Source organism: Oryx dammah, unplaced genomic scaffold (assembly GCF_014754425.2).
Source record: "Oryx dammah isolate SB20612 unplaced genomic scaffold, SCBI_Odam_1.1 HiC_scaffold_8, whole genome shotgun sequence".
Taxonomy (NCBI): Eukaryota; Metazoa; Chordata; class Mammalia; order Artiodactyla; family Bovidae; genus Oryx; species Oryx dammah.
This window is the reverse complement of record NW_024070192.1, coordinates 17,571,002-17,587,116: the sequence shown is the minus strand read 5'-3', so window position 1 is coordinate 17,587,116 and position 16,115 is coordinate 17,571,002. Positions and strand designations below refer to the sequence as shown.

General features: G+C 53.9%; 1 protein-coding gene across 1 annotated transcript in view; it reads right to left on the bottom strand.

Moving 5' to 3' along the window:
- Positions 1-16,115, bottom strand: part of MAP3K14 (mitogen-activated protein kinase kinase kinase 14) — a 42,950-nt gene that overhangs the window by 8,445 nt on the left and 18,390 nt on the right. The window contains exons 2-8 of the mRNA XM_040245096.1: positions 11,788-12,063; positions 10,585-10,654; positions 8,489-8,699; positions 7,777-8,385; positions 6,514-6,651; positions 785-914; positions 424-555 (exon numbers count right to left, since the gene is read on the bottom strand). Of these exons, the coding sequence (XP_040101030.1) occupies positions 424-555; positions 785-914; positions 6,514-6,651; positions 7,777-8,385; positions 8,489-8,699; positions 10,585-10,654; positions 11,788-12,043 (1,546 nt within the window). The 5' untranslated portion in view covers positions 12,044-12,063. The remainder of the gene's footprint in view (positions 1-423; positions 556-784; positions 915-6,513; positions 6,652-7,776; positions 8,386-8,488; positions 8,700-10,584; positions 10,655-11,787; positions 12,064-16,115) is intronic.

Below are 16,115 nucleotides of genomic sequence, written 5' to 3'. Positions count from 1 at the left end.
GTCACCGAGGGCCCCGGCCCAATTTGAACCTCCGGCAGGGCAGTTTTCTGGCTGACCCTACGTGGCAGCTGCAGCTTCTGATTAGTTTCATTAGTCATGGAGGGAGAGGGGAGGCGGGGATCAGTTCAGGCTGGAGGCAGGCAGCAGGCAGGCTCTCAGAGGGTGAGGGGATATGGTCACCCAGCCTTGCTACCCTCCCCTCCCATGGTCACCAGTAAGCAGGAGCTTGATTAGAGTTCTCTGTGGGCATCAGCCACTGGAAGTCACAGTGCCAGGCTGAGGGCTGGGAGAACACATTTTCCTTTCCTGCTGGCTCAGCCCACCCACCTTGATGGAGGCACAGAAGTTCTGGGAGGAAGCAGGCATGATGGGGTGAGGTAAGAGCCCAACAGGGACCAGGGCCACAGGTGCCCTGAGCCTTACCTTTCACATCTCCATGTAGAATCCTGCGGGTATGGAGGTATTCCAGCCCTTCCAGCGCCTGGCCCAGGTAGTAAAGAGCCCGGTCCTCTGGCAGACAGCCTTTCTGCTTTATAAGCTGGCCTAACGAACCACCTAGGAGATCAATGGCCAGTCTTTACATGGAGCTCTTCCAGGCCTCCAAATCAGCCAAGGGCAAGAGACTTCAAACGGCAGGTGGTAGAAAGCAGGCCTTTCTTGCTGATGTCATGAGGTCAAGGGTTTAAAAATGGATTGACTGGGGACCAAGGTTAACCTGGGCAAGACTTGGAGAAACTCTTGGCTCTGACTCTGGAGGGAGAAAGAGTGGCCCCTGGCTCCTTACCTTCCAGCAGTTCCATGAAGATGTTGACCCAAGGCCCTTCCTTCACAGCTCCATACAAAGGGACAATTCTGGGGGAGGTCAATCCTGCACATGCCATCAACTCCTCGGCCCGAAATACTTCAACTCGCACCTGGAAGGGCCCAGAGGTGGGTGGGAGTCAAGCTGAAGGTCCAGGGTTGGTTCCCTGGGTTCCTATTTGGACCCTTGGAGCTCCCTACATGGAGACCATGGATGGGCCCGGTGACGATTCCGAGGCCAGGCAGGGCCCTGAAGGGCCTGCTGGACACTTAGAAACTAAAGCGTGAACCCTGGGGCGGTCAGGGTCAATGCCTAGTACTTGACTAAAGTTCTACAGTGCTGATGTTTATGGAAACAGTCACACAAAAACGACAATCCTTATCCAGGCCCCTGGCATGCTGCTCACCCTCAGATCTGCTGAACACAGAACTTTCCTTCCCCCAGCTCAAATGTCTGGACAGTTTCTAGGTTATGGGACCTTTTGTTTATCAACATCCATGTCTTAAGATGCTTCTGTAGCCAGAGCTGGGACAGCCAAGATTCTGGCTCTGTCAGTGCCTCTGGATCCTCAGCATCCTTCTCAGCACTTAGTATTTGCTGATAGTTGTTTGCCTTTCCCCCTGAGGGCTAAAATGTCCATGTAGATGCAACAGCGCTTGTTTATTCTGTTTGCAGCTGTTTCCCCAGGATCTGGGCATAGGAGAGGATTCTCCTACCGGGAGGGGCTTGGCCCAGGCCCCACCTGCAATGGACTGGCAGGCTGGGGACCACCCACTCCTCTGCAGGGACCAGCGTGACATGGAGAGAAGAAATAGGCCTTGGATACAAGCATCCTGGGCTGAGACCCTGGCTCGGCAGTTTCCAAAGGTGGATCACTTCCTCTAAGCTATGTGTGAATGGTGGGGGCAGTGGCCTCTGCTCCTGTGTAGGGTAGGGGCTTGGAGGGGTGATAACCAGCACTAGGCCTCAGTGGGTGCTCAGCTATGGCAGCTCCTGCCTCCTCCCTCCAGCTCAAATGAGAGCCGCTGAATAAATGCTTATACTTCCTATAATAGAGACTTGTTTTTCCTTCCGGCTGCAGTTGGCTTGCCTGTTATCCCCGAGAAGTGCCACCAGGGGGCGGGAGTGGTAACAACACTAGCCAGGAAGCAGTCGGTCAGGGTCTGGCAGTCTTCTTCGGAGACCTGCTGACTTGTGCGGCTTTTGGACTTTTGCCTATCAGTGGAAAATGTCTCTCTTCTGATTACTTGCAGAATATCTGGTTGATCATCTTGCACGAACTTTGACTCTCTGTCAGTGTTTCCAGCTCTGAACCTGAATTGGAACTAATTTGTCGACAGGACTTGTATTAGCAAATGTCTTTCACCCTATTGCTCCCAAACTGTGAGGTGAAGCGCGCACCACAGAGAACTCACAAGGGGAACAGTGATGGTGACATCTGGGAACACCACCTAGACTACTAGCCTGAGATAGTTCAGTTTCAATGGCTGCACTGCATTCTTTTGAGGATGTATCTTTATGAAGGTAGGTTTTTGGAGGCTGCTGTGACAAAAAGGTTCTTTAGGGGGATAGTGTGCAGCAGGATGTGAAGAGGACGGTGTCCAGTGATTTCAGAGCTGGAGAAGTTGTGTGTGCCCAACAGGATATACATTCCATTAGTAATTATGGTTAAGAAGGAAATTTATCTTTCCATTTACCTGTGTTGTTATGCAAATGGTTACTAGATTGTTAGGATAAAGACTTATTACTTGACCCAATTATTTAACAGAGGAAACTTGCTTTAGTCTGGGGCACCTTGAAAAAATGACATGAAGGGCTGTGAACCAAGGAAGTCTGGAAGCTTAGGCTTTAATTCTGAAGAAATCCGTAAGTCTTTCAGAGTACCACAGTGATATTAAAACCCTTCCCAACCACTCTGATCAAAGGGAGTTGGAAGGGACACTTCAAAATACAAGGTGTGTTAGAAGTCTGGGGCAGCTCCAGGGAGAGCAGGCTGAAAGGATGCTCTCAAGGGAGAAAGGCTGTCCTTCTAATCCAGGCCAGCTACCCATCTGGCCACCTTTTCTCTCTGGACTTCAGTGTCCTCATCTGTACAGTGAGGGCTGGACTCTGATGAGTATGTTAATGAGAACTAATATTTAATGCCCACTTAACAGATTCCAGGAACTGTGCTCAGAACTTTATTCATCGTTTGCATCTTATGATAGACTCATTTTATAGACAAAGAAGCTGAAGATCAGACCGGTGACCTGCTCAAGGTCACGGGATATGAAGGGGCAGAGCTGGGGTCTTGGGCGGGGGTAAGCCTCACTCCAGAGCTGCCAGCTCCCTACCTTGCTGAAGGCCATTCCAGGGGTATTAGCTTTTACATCCTGGACATTTTTTTACTGAAGTTCTAGAGCATGCATGCCCAGGTGGAAGCATGGTCAGCAATCACCTAACCGCCAAATCCACAGGCCATTTCCCTCTGCTTAACTGCCTGCACGCTTTATACCAGGGGTCTCTCTTTCCTTCTTGGAACACTCCCTCTTGTTTTCTTTAGTATTCATATTCATTTTATTTCACCAGTAAATATAAGGGAATAAAAGCCATTCTATAAGTTCTTTTAAAGATCTCAGGAACAATAATATGTGAGAGGCATATAGTTTTGTCCTTTATTTCCTCATTATCATGGAGACAGTCTCCTCTTGGTCCTTGTGCTGATTTCAACACTCATCCTGGCTTTACCCACGTGCCCGGCTGATGGCTGCTTCTACCACCTTTCCACCATGTAAGTGTCCACCCCCATTACAATCCGAGCTCCTTCAGGTCAGGCGTGTGGACCCCATACCTCTGTCCCCAGCCCGGGCCTAGCATCTGGCACAGAGAAGGGGCTTGGTAACAACAGCTGGCTGGACTTGGCCAAAGCCACTCTAACCCAGATCAGGGCAGAGCAACAGGAGGCTCCTAGAACTCCACGCTCCAGCCAGACATGCTCAAACGAACTGTTCTTAACCCTCTTAGGGCCACAGACCCTGCGAAAATCTGGTGAATAAAAAATGTGTGTGGGTCCACCCACACCACATGTGGAATACAATTCCAGGAGTTCATGAATCTTATGAATGAACTGACTAGGATTAGAACTTTTACATTGACTGTTAAAAAGCACTAGACAGGTGTCTAGTACCAGTGAGGAAATCTGTCCATGATCCACTGTTGCATGAAAATACATGGTACAGAACAAATGAGCACAACCTCATTTTAATAAAAGTCATAACTACATGTTTATATATGCATATCAAAGGGTGGTTACCTCAGAAGAGGACTGGGGGACAGAGAGACTTTTGGTTTTCGGGGTATCATTATTTTGTAATGAGTCTCTATTAATTTGAAAGTAAAAGTAAGATCAAACAAAATCTTAAAAAACCCCAGAACTGGACATTAAAGCCTGGGTGTGCAACCAATTAGCATCTGACCTGGGGCCAGCAGGGTGCTGACATCATCATGTGATGCTCCACATCCTGGATCCTCCCTGGGGAGCATCAGAGGGTGTGCAGACTTGCCCTGACCCTGTGTGCACTTTGACCTCTGATCCTTGGCCCTCACCCTCCACCCCTACCCTCCTGGCAGAGATCTGTTTCTCAGATCTTCCAGCTAAAAATGCTAAAGGAAACCTTCCTTACTCCCCTTCCCTGGAGAGAAAGGAGGGGTGGTCTGCCTGACCAAAGGCAGCTGTGGGCCACCCAAAGCCAACCCTGCTGAGGTCCTGGACTTGGGGGAGGCAGAGGTCCGAGGGGCCGGCTCTGGGGGGCTTGAGCAGAAGGTCTGGGCCTGGCATGTCCGCACGTTGCGCTTGGAGCTTGTCTGGCTGCCCTGGGGAGGTGAGGAGTGGAGTCCCTGTCCTCTTCGACTATATTAGGGTTGTTTACCTTGTTGCCTGGGACTCTGAGAACCTCAGCAGCGCAACAGCTGAGAAGCCTGGTGACTAAGCTCCCCAGCACAGGCGTTCATCTCCAGGATACTTCACACTCTCTTGCCCTCCTCCCACCCGCCTCTCAGGAGGGACAGCTGAGCCTTCTCTGGTGGCCTGGGGAGGGGACTGCAGCTGAGGAGGTCAGGCACGTGGCCCTGGCATCCCAGCGGGAGATGATGACCCATGCTGGCAAGAACTAAGCACGTGCTTTGGTCAGTGGTGGGGTGGGCAGGGGTGGAGCTGGCTTATTTGACACAGTGCGTCTGAAGTTTGGGGTAATACCTAAGGATAGTCCCCTCTCTCAACCCATTGCCCGAGGCCCAGACTCTCCAGCTTTAACAGCTGGTCACGCACCAACCATGGAAGCCAGCCCTGTTCACATTGCAATCCCCGCTCACCCCTTAAAGTCGCAGGCACCCAAGACAGTGGCGCCAGCAGTGTCCACTCTGCGTGGGGCCTGAGCAGGTTGGACCTGCCTGTTCTGGCTATTTGGCCCCCTTCCTTTGGGGAATCAGAGTGTTCTGAAAAAAAAGCCATCTGGAAACAAGGTCCATCTTTGAATTAGCTTATTTCACGCTGCCCATGGGCCAAGGAAATGGCCTGTGGAAATGTTTCTGATTTCCACCTTAGGAAGTCTTTGGGGCTAGCCCTTATTCTTAGCTGAATTTAAGGTCAAGGGCAAGGTGGCTTCCAATTAAGGTGAGGGGAAGAGTTGGGGTAGGAGAAAGGATATCTGAAGGAGAGGAGGGCTGATACCCTCCAAGGTTTGCTGGGCCTGGACAGTGTGTTTAACAGAAGGAGGCCTCGGGCCTAGGCCCAGCTGTGGGGCTGTGGGCAAGCTGCAGACCCTCTCTGGTCTCCAGTTCTAACATCACAGAGATGAGGGAGCAGGAGAAGTGACTCAGGCCTCTGCCTCTAATTAAAATCCTAGAAGCACGAGTCTTCCTCCCCTGCCCCTTCTTGAGGAGAGGGTCAAAGCCAAACTCTGTAGTTGGATAAACCTGTGTGCTTAGTCACTTCAGGTGTGTCTGACTCTCTGCGACCCCATTGTCCATGGGGTTCTCTAGGCAAGAATACTGGAGTGGGTTGCCATTTCCTTCTCCAGTGATAAGTATGAAGTGAGTGAAGTGAAGTTGCTCAGTCGTGTCTGACTCTTTGCGACCCCATGGACTGCAGCCTACCAGGCTCCTCTGTCCATGGGATTCTCCAGGCCAGAGTACAGGGGTGGGTTGCCATTTACCTGGGGCTCTCACTAAGTCTCATTGCCTTATATTGTCCATCTCCCAGGACTGATTACATCCAGTCAACAGGAGGCAGAGTCAGATCTGGCTCCCAGAGGGCTCCTGTCAGGGGGCTTCTCTTAGGGAGGCTCCTGTTAGGGGGAGACTGTGCTCTCGCCATTACCTTGCTATCCGCTGTGAAGTTTAAGAGTTTCAGCTCAGTATGAATTTCGTGACAATCCAATCATCTTCCCAGTTTTGACTTGCCCAAGGGGCCTGGCATCAGAAGGGGCCCAGGCTGCACACACAGCCTCACGCTCCCTCTCAGATACACACGCACCAAGTGCGGCTCCCAGGCGGGGACATGCGACCAGGACTGTCTCCCCTTCCAGTGCCAGCTGACCCAGGCAGCCAGGATAGCCAGGCTTCGTTAAAGAGAGTCAGGCCCATGGTCACCCTGTGACTAACCCTGAAAGAAGGCAGAGGGAAGGCGATGGGCCTCCGGCCCCTGCCCTCCTCAGCCTCGGAGCCCAGCATACCTTTTTGACGGCACACTGGAAGCCAGTCTGCTTGTCCTCCATCCTGTGGACCTCTCCAAAGGAGCCTCTGCCCAGGCAGGGCTGGCGCGTGGCCCAGTGGACCTCCTCTCGGTACTCATAATCCACCGGCTTGAGTTTCTGGGGTTGGCAGGAGAGAGAGGCCGGTTTCAGTGGCCAGGGAAGCGAAGAGATGAAGGTTACAGTGAGGAAGGCTTGCCAGCTGGTGGCCCATGCCAGGCTGCTGGGCTGAGCTGAGCCCTCGCAACAGAAGACATCAACTGGTCTCAGGCAGAGCTTGGGGTCAGCGGAGGGTGGGGTGGGGTTGGGGGGACAGGACTACCAGAGAGGGGGCGATAGGAATCAGGCGAAGGCAAAGGAGAGCTTCACGGTCTGCCTGAGGCAATCTGATCCTTGCGATGAAAAAACCTCCTCCCCAGATTTGTGGTTGTGGGACAGAAATGAAATTGTCAACGACCTTGACTGTGAAAAAACATGACTTCAGCTAAAAGGTAAAAGAAAGGGAAGGACAATGAAGAGGGGCAGAGGATGAGAGATAATGTCAGAGATGGATGGGATTAACATCTAGAAATCTAAGTTTGGGAAAATCATGTAATGTTACAAAGTTATACAGGAAACTAGAGAGGGAGAAACAAAGCTATGACAAACCTAGACGGCATATTAAAAAGCAGAGACACCACTTTGCCAACAGAGGCCTATATAGTCAAAGCTATGGTTTTTCCAGTGGTCATGTACGGATGTGAGAGCTGGACCATAAAGAAGGCAGAGAGCCGAAGAATTGATACTTTCAAACTGTGGTGTTGGAGAAGACGTCTGTGAGTCTTTTGGACAAGCAAGGAGATCAAACCAGTCAATACCAGGAAATCAACCCTGAATATTGATTGGAAGGACTGATGCTGAAGCTCTAATACTTTGGCCACCTGATGCAAAGAACTGACTCATTAGAAAAGACCCTGATGCTGGGAAAGATTGAGGGCAGGAGGAGAAGGGGATGACAGAGCGTGAGATGGTTGGAGGGCATCATTGACTCAATGAACATGAGTTTGAGCAAACTCTGGGAGATGGTGAAGGACAGGGAAGCCTGGTGTGCTGCAGTCATGGGGTCACAAAGAGTCAGACAAGAGTTAGTGACTGAACAACAAGAGGAGGAAGGTGAAGGAAAGGGGGAAGCGAAGGTGGGCGGCCCTGGGGGTGGAGGTGGAGGGGTGGTGATGGCATGTGTTCATGTGTTTGGGGACTACTTGCCTCGATGAGTAGGACCCCCTCGCTGTCCTCAGTTTCGGGGCTGGGCGCCTGGGGCCTGGAGCCCCCCACTGACCAGGTCTTGGCCAGGCTGGCCAGGCTGTGGGGCTGGCCGGAGCTCACGCTGCCTTGCAGGGCGTGTACCAGGTACTCCTCCACAGACAGCTTGTCCCTTGAGCCACGAGACGGGCAGCTGGGCTTCAGGTGAGGGCTGGGCAGGGGCTTCTGGCTGTCTACACAGGCCAGTCTTCCCAGGTGAGGGCCAGGCAGGGGCTGCTCGTCTACACAGTCTGCCAGTTTGCCAAGGAAGAAGGACTCTAGCGGGTGAGGCTTCCAGGGCTGGAGAGGGTGGAATGGGAAGGGGTGGGGCAGCCTGCTGTAGGGGAAAGGCTGGGGCAGGGGGCCGGCCTCCTGCGGGTGGTGGACTTTCCACATGTGGTTCAGACACTGCAGGGGGCTGATCAGTTTGTGGAGTTCTGGTCGAGGCAGCGCTGGCCGCAGGCCCTCCCCGAGCTTCTTGAACCAGAGCTGACCAAGGTCTGGCTCCTTCAGAGGCTTGGTGAACTGCGGCGCATTTCTAACATACGGGGGACCCAGTGGAGACTCATCTTCCTGCAGGGGAAACACAGTGTTAGGACATGGAGCTGCGGTCAGGGTGCAGGCTTTCTGCAGGCCCTGAGCCAGACACGGGGGTTGGGGTGGGGGGAGGCCTCACCTGCACCGGGACTGTGCAGCTCTCCTGCTCGGGGGTCCTGGGGAGGGGTTTGGCCAAGGCCACCCCCGCCTGAGCAGGGGACTTGGAGCTCTTCTTCTTGCGTTTCTTCCGGGCTTTGCTGCGGCGCTTCCCCTTCCAGCACACACGGGCCATTTTGCCCTCAGTCGAGTGGGCCACATTGTTGGGGATCTGATCAAGACTCTCGGACTGGCTGTCAGACAGACACAGACATGCCGTCTGGGTGTGAGGAGGTGTAGGTAACTGCGAAGGACTCACAGAGACCTGAGGTCACATCCCAGCTTAGTTAGGACTTGTGGGAATGAGGGACAGTTCCTGAGCCCCAAGGAAGGTCCGGGTCCTCACTGGTAAAGAGGAGGTAGTCTTTTCTGCCAGGCGGTGCAGGGCTGGGGTTTAAATGAAACAGCTCATTTAAAAAGGCGACCTGGGGGGCTTCCCTGGTGGCTGAGTGGTGTAGAGTCCACCTGCTGGTGCAGGAGACGTGGGTTTGATCCCTGGTCTGGGAGGATCCCACGTGCTACGGTACAACTATAGAGCAACTACAGAGCCTGCCCTCTGGAGCCCGGGAACCGCAGCTACTGAACCCACACACCACGACTACTAAAGCCCTAGCACCCCAGAGCCCATGCTCCACAACAGGAGAAGGTGCTGCAATGAGAAGCCTGTGCACTGCAACTAGAGAGTAGGCCCCTGCTTGCTGCAACTAGAGAAAAGGCCGTGTAGCATCGAAGACTCAGCACAGCCAAAAATAAATAAATAATAATTTAAAAAAAAAGGCTACCTCGGTGCCTGGTCCCAAGGTAAGCCTCTGATAAACAGTGGTTATTACTAAGGTGAGAGGTTGCACGTTGCTCTTTTGATGTGGATGGAGAGAGACTAGGGGGACTGCCCATGGAGAGGACCCAGAAGGGGGCATGTGGTTCAGAAGGCTACACCCCATGGCAGGCATTCTCAGCTCTGTGTTGGTTTCTGTGGCCTCTGGAGCAAGGACAGTTGATGTTGGTCACCTCCACTCCCACCAGCCCTGGGCCACCGGGCTCCCCCTGGAATGTGAGTAGTGGCATAAACAGACACCTTGCCCAGGCTGGTGCCCGGGTAGCAGGGGAGCCCGCCCTGCTCTGACAGCTGGAGGCTGAGCATCACCGTGGCTCTAACTTGACTCTCGCCCCTCTGGATATCAAGGTCCTGGTGGCCCTTCTGAAAGGGCTGCTGCCAAACAGCTGTGGAGCCAACCACGGCCTCAGCCGCTCTCCCATGGCCTCGTCTCCTGCCCGAGGCCGGAGAAGGAGGCCAACTTGCCCCAGTTGTGGGGATTGCTAGGGGCCTGGGGGTTTCTCAGGCAGCGGAAAGAAGTGAGTCCAACAGAAACCTCCAACCCTGGGTCAAAAGGCATCAGGCTGGCATAAGGAATCTGACCAAACAGGGAGCATTTCTTGGTTCAAGGCCAGGTGCCCTCCTAAAACCTTTTCATCACTAGTGGTTCCCAAACTCCAGTGATAAAGGAAGTCCGCCTGGGGAGAGAGGAGGACCTATGTCCAGGTTTGACCTCCAGTTGCCAAGAACCAGTCTTTGGGGCTGGGGAACCTCACTGGGGAACCTCACCCAGCCTCCTTTCCACAGGGCCAGTGAGCTGCGAGTCTGCCCCTGCCTGTTTCCAAGCCCTCATCCCTCCCTGGGTGTGTCTCACAGAGGGAAGGACATGGGAGGTTTCTTCCCGAGTAGCTTCTCTGGGCCTGCAACTCGTGGTCACGCACCAGTGGCAAGGTGCCTCCTGTTCCCAGCACCTCCCTACCGATGGGAACTGAGGGGAGCATCAAGGGCTCCGTGGAGAATACAAATAAAACGTCAAGCTGATATGACCCAGAGGCAGTCATCCACACTCTGGGAGCAGCTTTTGAAAAGCTTATTTGGCTGGGAGAGCGGCTCAGCCAGGAAGCCTGGGTGGGTTCCAAGAGCCGAACCACAGGTGCTGAAGGCGGGAGCCAGGGGTCATTCGGGAGTGGCTGGGGTGAGCAGCTGGGGTGGGGACGCCACTGCTGTGTCAGCTCGGGGCGCCCCACTCAGGCTGACCACCTTACCTGTACTGTTTCGAGCCAGCGATGAAGATCCGTTCTGAAAAGGTGGGGCTGAACTCTTGGCTGTTCTCACCTTTTAAAGGAAAAGGGGTTGGACAAGCAGAAAGGAGAAAGAGGAGGATTCGGCACTTAGGAGAGCGGCACTCTGCAGACGCCTTCCTGGCCATTCTTTCTCCCATGGCTCACCACCTCTCATGGTGACCTCACTCTGCCCTCCCAGCCTGGGGGTCAAGGGCACTGGGCGTGCCTACAACATGGGATCATTTAAGGGCACCCACCCCACTTCACACACTGTGAGGTGTAAGTGAGACGGTCCATATAAAACACTCGACACAGAGCCTGGCACATGGCTCAGTATATACTATTACATACGTGTGTGGGTTGAACTACCATAACCATGCCACTCCGCTTTAATTTTTATTGTCTCATCTCTCGTCAAAGACCAGCCAGAAGGAAGCAGAAGATGCGGGGAAGGATGGATGTACGTGGGAAAATACCATCACCAGCGGTTGGTCTCACCAGGCTCCACCCCAGAGACTTCCTGGGGTGGAGGGAAGGTGTGGGGAGGGAGGGGACTCCTGGTCCTACCCGCCCCCTTGGGAGTTTCTCAGGCTCTGGCGGCAGCCATCATTCTGAGCCATCTTGAGGTCTTGTGAGCGGAAGTAGAAGGACCAGACCGGACCTCACCCTGCTCTGCAGGCCTGAGGGCAGGTGTTCATCCTTTGGGGTGGGGGCCGCCTTGAGGTGGAAGTGGTGAAGAGCCTAAGGCCCCAGAGCAGCTTTCCGGGAGACCTGGCCTTTCCTGTCTGGGCCTCTCCAGGGATGCTCAGGCTGTCCGAGGTCCCAGCAGAAGGCAGAGGGCCTGCCTGATGACCCTGCAGACTCCCCGGCACCTTGGAGCCCACGTATCCCTGCCTCCCAGCTACCTTCCCCTGCTTTGGTCACCATGGGCAACGCCTCATCGGCCACCTCTCCCTTCCTGTGTGTCCCTCCCTGGCACTGTCCTAGCTCCCATGTCACATTGATTCCTGGCTTAACCCCCAGTCCTATCCTGTGAGTGTCTCCTATGGTGGTCACCCTGACCTCCCTCTTCCACAAGGGGACCCTGAGCCCAGCCCTACCTGTGGCCAACCACCCTTGTCCAAATGCTGTGCCCACCCTCTCTCTCTGCACCCCCCACCCTGCCCTGAAGCCCGGGGCTCTTACATTCAGCCTGGGCGATGATAGAGATGGCAGCCGGCCCAGCCTCGGAGCCGTCCTTGGCTGTGCCTTTGGTGATCACGTCGTTCAGGATCTCCCACTTCCCGCAGAACACAGGGCTCTTCTCCACGGCCTCCAGCTTGTGGACGGAGCTCTGTTTCTTCCCCATCACCTGTGTCTTCTCCTTGGCTTTGGCAAACTCCTTCTGCTGCCCGACCGTGGAGCCGGGGGCACCTGGGCAGGCCATTTCCATCACTGCCATCTCCCAGGCTCACTCTCACCCTGCGAGAGAGACAACACGCAAAGCAGGTCACCCCTAGATCCCAGGGCAGGCTGCAGTGGGAAGAGAAAAGCAGGGGACAGAGAGGCTTTGCCCTCTCAGGCCACATGTATTTATCCTCCAAACGATCTAAATGGCAACCTCGCCACAGTCTCATGTGGGGTGAGCCTCCCGGCCCTACCAGCTCTTCCCCTCCACTCCACAAGAACTCTAGTCCACCTCCTCTGGGACAGCTGTGGATCAATGCCTGGGTTGGTTCTTTCTTGCCTTTGTAAATAATGGCTGAGCCGTCTTCTGCTGTTTGTTTTGTGGTGAACTTTGCTTCCGCAGAACAGGGTGGTGGATCCCATACTCCAAAGCTATTAGTCACCTCACCGATTCTGCACAAGCCTTGCCTTCTTAGATACATGCCTGTGCCACCCATTGAGGGCTTTTCTCCAAGTGGAGAGAATCGAGGTTTTGTTTTGTTCCCAAGTTACAGGTAGAGGTATGCGTGTACATATGTGAGTGCATATGCACGTGTGTGTATATACATATAGACATGCGTGCACGTGTGTATGCATATAGATGTGTGTGTCTATTTAAATATACACATATTAGAGACACATATGAAATCCTGTAAAACCTAAGAACCATGCAAGCAGCAACACCAGAACTTGGCTCCTTCCCTGAGCTGCATCTGTTTGTGGCTTTCCAGAAGGGTCTGACATGCTTCCTTCTGTAATGTCCAAACTCACTTGCTGAAAACCTCTTTCGGGTATCGTTTTTCTTTCAGGCAACATTAGTAATGGAATTTCTATTACAGCCCACGCACCCCACCACCAACCGACACCTCTAGAAATATGAGGACAAAGCACAAGAATTCATCTCTCTCCGGGCTCTGTCTTCCCCAGCTCTGCGTTCCCACAGAGCCAGATGGGAGAGAGAAAGTACTGTTGTGACAATCTGTGCAAAGAGCATGTGGGCTGGAGTGGTCACAAAAGAGAACAGTGCTGCCCTGAGATTGTTTGCAGTTGGGAAGTTTTTTAAAGACTGGGGCTCTGAACTCCCAAGGGCAGTGCCCTACTGGGTCATGACTTGTTTGCGACAAAGCCTAAGAAGGCACTGATTGCAGACACTTTCATGAATGCTCTTTGATTGCAGCTTGGTCCTCAGGCTGCTGCTAACAGATGAGGTCTTCTCTGTGGTAGTTCCATTCATCCTGAATCACGCCCTCGTCTGCTCTTGAGGGATGAAGACAGACTGCGGGAAGCCAGGACTCTATACCTCTGCCCTTTTGCCTGATCAGGCTGGAAGCTTCCAAGAGACCGTGGGACACTGGGAAACTCTAGGCTGAACTCTCCTGCCTACAGCATCTGCCTCACCACAGCAGACACGAAAGGCTGAGGCAGCTTGACTGGGATGTGGGGGTGGGGGAAGGTTTGTCGGTTGCTATGAATTTGATGCCCACATCTCTGCCTTCAAGGGCTTGCTAGCTTTGAACTCAGAGCGGTTCTAGCTTTCAGCCTGGATGCCGGTGTGGTCCTGCAGGCTGGATGCTCAGGTGGCTGAATGGGTGGCCTCACTGTTTCTTGATGACCTTAAGTCTGAGGGGTGCTCTGACTTCAGTTAGGTGAAAGCCCTCCAAGGCTGGCTGTTCTACTTGTAAGGGTAACTTCATCCCACTCCACACCTCTGCAGCCCCTGTCCATCTCCAAAGGCCTTGATCCAGGGCCTAGAGTAGGGCCTACCTCTCTCAGCCTCTTTATAAGAGAAACAAGATCTTACAAACAGAGCCCAGTGCTCCAAACCTAACAGTATTAGAGGTATGCCTACAGGGACACTGCTTCAATCTCCTCATTTTTATGGAGGCCTAATTAGGTGGAGACTTGCCGGAGATCACCAGTCTGCATGGAGCTGTGTGGAGCCGGGCCTATTGGGCTGTGCTGTCCACTCCCCAGTCCCTGGGCTGCAGGGAAGGGGGATGTCATGGGCCTGCCTGGGCAGAAGGCTCCTGAGGGCAGAGGTGGTGTCCCTGGTGTGCAGCAGAGCAGGGCACAGGGGGTGCTGGCTGTAGGAGGGAATCGAGGATGATGCTGGGAATCTTAGGATGAAGAGAGAGTTTCACTGGGCGGCGAGAGGAACGGCCAGTGGTCCGTCTTGTTCTGAGGCACCCTGCTCTTTAGAGCCGAGCTGCACTCGGGCTCACGTGGTCTTTCCTGCCTGACACGGCTCACCCGGAGCTGGCGCCCCTCCTCCAGGAGCTGTCCTTTCACCTTGGTGGCTGGGTGGGCAGCTGGCCAGGGGCCCTGGTCCTTCCTCTGTGAGCACTCTAGGCACCCCATCCCAGAGAAACCGAGGCCAAGGCAGCCGAGGTCAGGGCTGCCTCCTCTGCAGTGCCCTGATGACTCACCCGGCAGCCTGACAGGCAGAGAGAGGAACAAGGGAGCCTGAGAAGCTAACCCAGCAGCTGGCTGCTGAACCTGTGAAGGGCACGGGGAAAATAGGCTGCCCCTCGCCTCCCAGGGGCGCGAAATCACGGCCCGGGAGTTGTACAGCTTCTCCTGTGTCTGCCTTTCCGGTGCCACATGACCATGACTCAGACTCTCATCGACTGTCTCCAAGTTCAAGAGGCTATTCTCAGGACACCGGCCGGACAGCAGCGCTCGACATATACACACGCTCGCTTCCTCACTCCCTCCCCACTTCCACGTGGGTTCTGATTGACAAAAAGTGGGGTTCTGCACTAGGCCTGGGACTGCTGGTTGGGTGGGCCTGCCCAGTTCTGGGCTTTGGGCCCCGGCTTGCTGTCCCAGCCTGGAGCCCTGCAGCTCTGCCCCTTCTCTCGCTCCTGCAGCTCGCGGGAAGTGAGGACTAAGTGGGAGCCTGCTGTGTTTCTGCCTTTGAAGGCAAGTCAAAATCCTGATCCATTACTCAGCTGGACGCTCTCCACAGCTCTACTCAGGCCTTAGATGCACTCTTCCCTCTGCTCCATGTGTCAGAGCTGAGGATGTGAGCAGCGGCAACAGCCACACCCCGCTCAGCTCACTCACAAGGCCATGAACACACAAGGGGAAGAGAAAGGGGCAGAATTAAGTCAGTATTCTTGTAGGGCCTGATCCATGTACACTGCCTGTCCTCTCTTCTGTGGGGCTTCCATGCCCCCCCGGAGGGGCCTGGGGGTAGGAATGATGGGGAGAGCACCAGGTCAACCCCTGGGCAGGTGTGTGTGACACACCTGCGGTGGACAAGGCTCCTGGGCTCCAGCTCAGTTCCCTCTCCAGCTTAGTAAAGATCTGTCCAAGCTGAGGAGTTCTCAACGTGGGTTCAAGGATGGCTTCAGGGAGGTCTGGGAACCCTAGGAACTTTATTGGTGTTTCTCCAGGGAAGAGGTCCATAGGTTTCATCACATTTCCCAAGGGTCTGACATTCCGCAGAAGGTTGTTCTAGTCTCCCCAGAAGACCAAGGCCAAGGCTAAACGCCTGATTCTGGCTCAATTCTTCTATGCCAAGGAAGAACTCACTAAGGCAGCGCTATCCTAAGTTACAATAACTAGATGGGCTCTCAAACGTACTTGCCGTAGGTCTACTGAGTCAGCCACTGGGCATTAGGCCCAGAATCTGTACTTCTGACAAGTTATCTGGATGACTCTAATGCCCAGTGGCCAGGGACTGCTATCCGACCCTTGCTCTATACTGTCAGGCTGCACTGTCAATACGGCAGCCACTGGCCGCATGGCTATTGACATTTATTTTACTTTTCTATTTCTCTTTTACTTTGCATTGGAGGCTTTCCTGGTGGCTCAGATGGTAAAGAATCTGCCTGCAATGTAGGAGACCTGGGTTTGATCCCTGGATGGGAAAGATCCCCTGGAGAAGGGAATGGCAACCCACTTCAGTATTCTTGCCTAGAGAATCGCATGGACAGAGGAGCATGCAGGGCTCTTTGTATTGGAGTATAGCTGATTAACAATGTTGTGATAGTTTCACATAGACAGCAAAGGGACTCAGCCATACATATACATGTATCCATTCTCCCCCAAACTCCTTTCCCATTCAGGCTGTCACATAGCAT